The 7,500-nt window shown below is 57.7% G+C and overlaps 1 protein-coding gene across 2 annotated transcripts in view; it reads left to right on the top strand.

Annotated features, from left to right (window-relative positions):
* Positions 1-7,500, top strand: part of Atp4a (ATPase H+/K+ transporting subunit alpha) — a 14,210-nt gene that overhangs the window by 2,860 nt on the left and 3,850 nt on the right. The window contains exons 5-16 of one of the 2 annotated variants that reach the window (XM_035449300.1): positions 580-693; positions 907-1,159; positions 1,317-1,585; positions 2,090-2,288; positions 2,591-2,700; positions 2,785-2,919; positions 3,227-3,419; positions 4,356-4,531; positions 5,544-5,680; positions 5,763-5,886; positions 6,007-6,175; positions 6,268-6,422. In XM_035449300.1, the coding sequence (XP_035305191.1) occupies positions 580-693; positions 907-1,159; positions 1,317-1,585; positions 2,090-2,288; positions 2,591-2,700; positions 2,785-2,919; positions 3,227-3,419; positions 4,356-4,531; positions 5,544-5,680; positions 5,763-5,886; positions 6,007-6,175; positions 6,268-6,422 (2,034 nt within the window). Of the gene's footprint in view, positions 1-579; positions 694-906; positions 1,160-1,316; positions 1,586-2,089; positions 2,289-2,590; positions 2,701-2,784; positions 2,920-3,226; positions 3,420-4,355; positions 4,532-5,543; positions 5,681-5,762; positions 5,914-6,006; positions 6,176-6,267; positions 6,423-7,500 lie in introns of both variants that reach the window. The other variant, XM_027431083.2, reaches the window with a different exon arrangement.

Genomic DNA, 7,500 nt, shown 5'->3' with positions numbered 1-7,500 from the left:
ATAGAGATGCAGAGAGGACACTGGATATGCCAGGGTCAGACAGGGGACATGGGGTGGCATGTATGACACTAGACAAGGGCTTGGAAAGCCATAGGTCAAGTGACATGGGATTGGTACTCAGGTGCACAGACTTGGCATTTGGGGCATGGAGATTCCAGTCTCGGCATAGGTCTGCAGCACAGAGGCGGGAACAGAGACAAGATGACATGGGGGCTACTGGACACAAGGGCACGGGGTGGCATATGGATTAGTGACACATAGTGACAGGAGGAGACATGACAGATGCAGGAGTTAGGGGAGACAAGAATAAACCAAGAAACATGTGACAAGGACCATACGGGGGCATGGAGATGAGGAACCAGCGACTATGGGGTTAGGGACATGGACACAAGACATTGAAAATACAGGGCAAGTGAATTTGCATCTATGGAACATGGGGACAGCGGGTTGGGTCACAGGGATAGCACATGAGGCTTCTTGGTAGAGGAAGGGAACTCCCAAGAACACCAGGGGACTCTGAAGAGGGACAGTAGCTTTGAGGAAGGGACTTCTAACGCAGGCTGGCATCTCACTCTGCAGCTGTACCTGGCGATAGCACTCATTGCCGTGGTTGTAGTCACTGGCTGTTTTGGCTACTACCAGGAGTTCAAGAGCACAAATATCATCGCTAGCTTCAAGAATCTCGTACCCCAGGTGGGTCCCCCAGCCTGCTACCTCTCCCTTCAGGCCCCAGAGTCTCCAAACCACCCCAGGCCATCTCCTTCCATGGCCAGGGGGCCCGTCCCACCAGCCCCAATCTATCCTTATTTACGACCTCCAACTCCTCAAGCTTCAGCTCTTCCCGATTTTCGCCTCTCATGACTCCGAGACAGTAAGCAACTCCCACTGCCCCTCCCGCCCCCGCAGCAAGCCACCGTGATCCGAGACGGGGACAAGTTCCAGATCAACGCAGACCAGCTTGTGGTGGGCGACCTGGTGGAGATGAAAGGCGGGGACCGCGTCCCAGCGGACATCCGCATTCTGTCCGCCCAGGGCTGCAAGGTGGACAACTCCTCGCTCACTGGAGAGTCTGAACCACAGACCCGCTCACCCGAGTGTACACATGAGAGTCCCCTGGAGACCCGCAACATCGCCTTCTTCTCCACCATGTGTCTGGAGGGTCTGTGAAGCCCTGCTGTCCTGTCCTGAAGCCGCGGAGGCTCCACACTCCCCATGGCAGCCCCTTTGGTCTCCTGTGATGCCTGCTCCACAGAGCACCTCCCTGGTGCTGCCCACCCCCGCCCTGAGCTCTCTCTCTCCTCTTGTGGCCACTGCAGGCACAGCCCAGGGCCTGGTGGTGAGCACCGGCGATCGCACCATCATCGGGCGCATCGCGTCCCTGGCCTCTGGTGTGGAAAACGAGAAGACGCCTATTGCAATCGAGATTGAACATTTTGTGGACATCATCGCGGGCCTGGCCATCCTCTTCGGTGCCACATTCTTTGTGGTGGCCATGTGTATCGGCTACACCTTCCTCCGGGCCATGGTCTTCTTTATGGCCATTGTGGTAGCCTATGTGCCTGAGGGGCTGCTGGCTACTGTCACGGTGAGTAGGGGAGACAGAGGAGGTGTGGGGAAGAGAGAGCTGCTTGTTTGATCATCCCACCAGACTTCCCATACCCTTCTACCTGTCCATCCATCCATTCCCCTCCCCACCCAACACCACCCATCCATCCAGTAAACATTTCCCAGGCTACTCTGGTCTGGGCCCCTGGCACACACCAGAGCTCAGAAATGAACAAGCCAAGTCCTGGAACAAGGAAGATGAGGTCTTCGGAGTTAGTCAGCCCCAGCTCAAGACCCACCTAAAGGAGGGAGGCTAAGAAGTTCATTTTCTCGTTTCCATTGTGTTGATGTGAGCTGGCGGAGAGCCTGAGCTCTAAGGGTATCTGGTGATGCTAGGGAAGGCATGGGCTGCAAATGGCTGTCTTGTTTTGTTTTGTTTTGGCTCGGGGAATCCTGCCCTCAAAATGTAGCAGCTGGAGTACAGGAGGAGACTTAGGGCTGGTGGCAGGGCCTGGCCATGCCTGTGTCCCCCGTCTGTCCGCAGGTCTGCCTGTCACTGACAGCAAAGCGGCTGGCCAGTAAAAACTGCGTGGTCAAAAATCTAGAAGCCGTGGAGACCCTGGGTTCCACGTCGGTCATCTGCTCAGACAAGACGGGAACTCTCACTCAGAACCGCATGACGGTGTCTCATCTGTGGTTTGACAACCATATCCACACGGCGGACACCACGGAGGACCAGTCAGGTGTGGGGGTGGGAGGGGAGGGTGCCGGGCCCGGATGCCCTTGCTGGTCTGGCGGGGAGCCTGGGGAAGGGAGGTGGCGGGTCCGGGTCCTGCGAGGGAGCTCAGCAGCTCTGTGAAGGGAATGTGGTCTCCGGGAGGCTCTAAGGCTGTCTGGGGACAGGAATAGCAAGCGGGGTACTATTGCCGCGCGTGGAGGGACCCCGAATTCAGGCAAAGGCGGCCTTAATGCAGTGGGACGGGGCTCCGCTCCGGCTTGGAAAATCCAGTCCCTTGAGGTCCCGGCCCCGACGTCTGGTCTCCAGGGCAGACGTTCGACCAGTCCTCGGAGACGTGGCGGGCGCTGTGCCGCGTGCTCACCCTGTGCAACCGCGCCGCCTTCAAGTCCGGCCAGGACGCGGTGCCAGTGCCCAAGGTGAGAGACCCGGGGGTCCCAGGGGGGTGATGTCTGGGGCCTGGGGACCGCTGCTCCGACCCTCACGCTGGACCCTGCCGCCAGCGCATCGTGATCGGGGACGCGTCTGAGACTGCGCTGCTCAAGTTCTCCGAGCTGACGCTGGGCAACGCCATGGGCTACCGGGACCGCTTCCCCAAAGTCTGCGAGATCCCCTTCAACTCCACCAACAAGTTCCAGGTGCGCCGCGCCCCGGGTCGGGGCCACCGCGGGTCGCGCCACCCTCGCTCAGGACGATCCTCACTCAGTCCCATCCCTATCTGTCCAGCTTGTGGCCCCGCCCATGCTCAGATAGACCCCGCCCACAGTGATTCCCCGCCCACCCAAGCCCCACCCACAGCAGGAGCATCTCTGCTTTGGGGCGGGACTCGGCCCCTCAGGCTCCGCCTCCTCGTGTGACCACGCCCTTTATCACACGGTCACACCCCGTCTATCCCCGCCCCCAAGGCGGTGCAGCCCCGCAGCTCCGCCTCTTCCCCGCCCCCAGCTGTCCATCCACACGCTTGAGGATCCCCGGGACCCCCGGCACTTGCTGGTGATGAAGGGCGCCCCGGAGCGCGTGCTGGAGCGTTGCAGCTCCATCCTCATCAAAGGCCAGGAGCTACCCCTAGACGAGCAATGGCGTGAGGCCTTCCAGACCGCCTACCTCAGCCTGGGAGGCCTGGGCGAACGCGTCCTCGGTGAGAGCCGCCCGGGGCGGGACAGTGTGTGAAGAGGGCAGGGCACGGACCCTGTGGATGGAGCCCACGCCCGAGGGCCTTGAACCCTCGTGCGACCTAGGCAAGGCTCTGTGGCTGCCGGCCTAAGCTCTCCCACTTCTGGTTCAGGCAGGGGCTGGTCTGCCCCAGCCTCGCCCTTGATTTCCCTTCCCTTTGTCAGTTCTGACCCCTAACCTGTCTTCACCCTGACCACCCCTTACATACCTCGCCTGAACCCCGACCCCCCTTTTCCAGCCCGTGTTCCATCTCTAGTCCTGTGTCCTCTTGATTTTTGATCTTTCCCAGGCTTTGTCTCCATGCTGGACCTTGCCAGTGTTTTCTGAGCCAGTGTTTCAACGAGGCCTGGCTGTCCAGAACTCACTCTGTAGACCAGGCTGGCCTCCAACTCAGAGATCCGCCTGCCTCTGCCTCCCCGGTGCAGGAGTAAAGGCGAGGGCCACCAAGTCCCTCCTTTGTCCTTACCTGTGACCCTCTCAACTTCTGTGAAGGTTAAGCTTTCCTAACCCCTGGAGACCCTGGAGGCACAGACACATGGTCTAGTTCCACCTTTCACTTAACTTTGAGTCCTCCCCTCTCTCCCTCCCTCCCTCTCTCCCTCCCTCCCTCCCTCCCTCCCTCCTCCCTCCCTCCCTCCTTCCTTCCTTCCTTCCTATCTAATGTAGCTCAGGTTCCCCGGAACGCCCTATCCTCCTGCCTCCACCTCCCAAATGCTGAGATTACAGATTACCTCAGTCTCCTCATGTGCAGGGTGGGGGTGCGCCCCCTAAGGATGGACTCAGGAGCTGGAGTCTATAAGTGGCGTGAGGGGCCTGTTATTTCACAAGCCAGGCCCTGGCTCCGCTGGCCCCGCTGGCATACCATCTGCCTAGACTCCTCTCATTCCTGTCTTCTGGCCAGGTTTCTGCCAGCTCTACCTGAATGAGAAGGACTACCCACCCGGTTATTCCTTCGATGTGGAGGCCATGAACTTTCCAAGTAGCGGCCTGTGCTTTGCGGGACTCGTATCCATGATTGACCCTCCCCGGGCCACCGTGCCTGATGCTGTGCTCAAGTGCCGCACGGCAGGCATCCGGGTATGCGTGCCGTCTGGGGGTGAGGAGAGGAGAGGACAGACTCCCGCCTGTAACCGTCACGAATCGGACTGTCCTGGTTCATGATGCGGGAGTTCTGAGGGAGGAAGCTTCATTTGTACAGCCGTGTCCAGGAGCTCAGGGCAGCGAGGGAGCTGCCTTTCTCCTGGCCTAGTTCCTTTATGTCTCTTCCGGCTTTAATCTCAATTTCAGTGTGAGTGTGCAGGGAAGACAGCTCCACTTAGAGCTCCGACCTCTCCTGTTCACTTGGGTCACACGTTCATCCCCAAATCAGCTTTGGTGGCTGGGGGAGAGAATGCCTTGACTGGCTTACTTGCTCAGGCTTGGCCATGGAACTCAGTTCAGCCAACAGCCTGGGAAGAGCCACTTAACCGTCTACCTGGGTTTTTGTCCCACTCTAGGAGGCTGTAGCTCCAGCAACTGAGGCTTGTTCTTGCCTCAGGACCTTTGCATCTGGCTATTCATTCGGCCGGAGGTGTTCTTCCTACGAATCTCCATGTGGCCAACTCTTTCATGTTTGGGTCTCTGCTCATATGTCACCTCCTCAGTGAGGTCTTCTTTATGTACAATTAAGCCACCACAATCCCCAGTGAGCTCATTTTTTCCCCTCTTAATGTGCTATACAGTTCACTTGCTTATCTTGTCTACTTTCTTTTTCTTTGGTTTTTCGAGACAAGGTTTCTCTGTGTAGCTTTGGAGCCTGTCCTGGAGCTCGCTCTGGAGACCAGTCTAGCTTCGAACTCACAGAGATCTGCCTGCCTCTGCCTCCCGAGTGCTGGGATTAAAGGCGTGCACCACCAACGCCCGGCTTTACCTTGTCTACTCTCTATCTCCCTGCCCTAGAATACCAACTGTAAGGATAGGACAGTTGTCCCTTTTGTCCCAGGCACAGCAGGTGATCGTGCTTGCCGAATAATGACTGTGTTAGCAGACATCCACCAGGGAGGTCGGGGACGACCTGAAGAGGTGAAGGGGTGTGCTGGTCTTCCCACAGGTGATCATGGTGACTGGTGACCATCCCATCACAGCCAAGGCCATCGCAGCCAGCGTGGGCATCATCTCCGAAGGCAGTGAGACGGTGGAAGACATCGCCGCCCGTCTCCGCATGCCCGTGGACCAGGTTAATCGGAAGTAAGCACTCACTGGCTCTCCCCGTGGTTCCCCCTCACATCCTCCACACGGAGACCCCGGTGAGAGCCGCTCCCTCCTGCAGGGATGCCCGGGCCTGTGTGATCAATGGCATGCAGCTGAAGGACATGGACCCGTCTGAGCTGGTGGAGGCCCTGCGCACCCATCCTGAGATGGTGTTTGCTCGCACTAGTCCCCAGCAGAAGCTGGTCATTGTGGAGAGCTGCCAGCGACTGGTGAGACCCTGCTGAGGAGAGTGGCCGATGGGCCAGGCTGGCCCTGGGCTGGTGTCTTTCTGACCTCCTGCTCATCTGACCTGCTGCCCTCAGGGTGCCATTGTGGCTGTGACAGGGGATGGCGTGAATGACTCCCCGGCCCTGAAGAAAGCTGACATTGGCGTAGCCATGGGTATTGCTGGCTCGGATGCTGCCAAAAATGCTGCTGACATGATCTTGCTGGATGACAACTTTGCTTCCATTGTGACGGGCGTGGAGCAGGGTCTGTGCCCTGTTAGGGAGGGGGCAGGCCAGGAGGGCTCAGGAGGGGGGGCGTGTCTGTAAGGAGGCTGAGGCACCTGCTCTGCCCCACAGGCCGACTGATCTTCGACAACCTGAAGAAATCCATTGCCTATACACTGACCAAGAACATTCCAGAACTGACCCCTTACCTCATCTACATCACTGTCAGTGTGCCCCTACCCCTTGGCTGCATCACCATTCTCTTCATAGAACTCTGCACAGACATAGTGAGTCTCCAGTCGAACGCTCGGGTGCCCCGCCCCCCTGTGCCCCCAGACATACACTCATGGATGGGCATGATGGACCAAGATCACTATGAATATTTTTAGATCAATAGACATGCAGAAATAGACACAGAGGTAGCCTGGCCAGGTAGGTAGACAGGAGAGAGCCATGGATACAGAGGACTCACAGGCACTCAGACAGATATCCGTTGGGTGCGTGTCTGTCACCCTAGCACACAAGAGACAGGGACAGGAGGATATCAAGTTTGAGGGCATCCTGGACCACAAAACAAAAGCCAAGAATAAGTAGAGGTGTTTGCAGACACAGGCATCTAGCCACGGATGGTTAGCAGACAGACATCCGCAGCAGACCTTGTGATGTGGTCCTGGAGGCAGCAGGCATGAGTTCCCTGTGAAGGGTGTGTTCAACGCCTTACGTGTGTGGTGCTGGTTCAGCTCAGTGCACACTAAATTTACTTAATGTCCTCATGGCTGCCCTCGGGACTGGCTTTCTTGTGGTTTTCCCCATCTTGTTGATCATCTGACTGAGGCACAGACAAGCTGAGTGGCTTGCCTCAGGTCCCTCAGCTAATAAGTGGCCCCAGCTGGGATCTGAGCTCAGGAGACCATGTTCTCTACGGCCATTCGGCTGCCATCCCAGCAGTGACTGTCCCCTTAAACATCACAGACAGGAGTGGGGACGGGATGGAGCACGCGTGCATGTGCTCACAGAGAGAGAGAGAGAGAGAGAGAGAGAGAGAGAGAGAGAGAGAGAGAGAGAGAATGAGAATATGAACCAAGAGGCAAGATCAAAGAAATAGAGTATTACGACACAGGCCTGTGACCCTAGCACTTGGGAAGCAGAGGCAGGAGGACCGTGAGTTCGAGGCTCCCTTTGGCTACATAGTGAGTTCACGGTCAGCCTGGGTTACCTAGCAAACCCTTCGAGAGAAAGGTAGGTGACAGGCAAGGGAGAGAGAAGGGCAAGCAAAGGCATGACGGCAGGAAACAGAGAGGCCCTGACCAGAATACCACAAGCACCAGAGAACAAAAGCACAGAGGAAGGAAAGGAAGAGGGAAA

The sequence above is a fragment of the Cricetulus griseus genome, chromosome 9 (assembly GCF_003668045.3).
Source record: "Cricetulus griseus strain 17A/GY chromosome 9, alternate assembly CriGri-PICRH-1.0, whole genome shotgun sequence".
Classification (NCBI taxonomy): Eukaryota; Metazoa; Chordata; class Mammalia; order Rodentia; family Cricetidae; genus Cricetulus; species Cricetulus griseus.
This window is presented reverse-complemented; position numbering and strand designations above follow the sequence as displayed.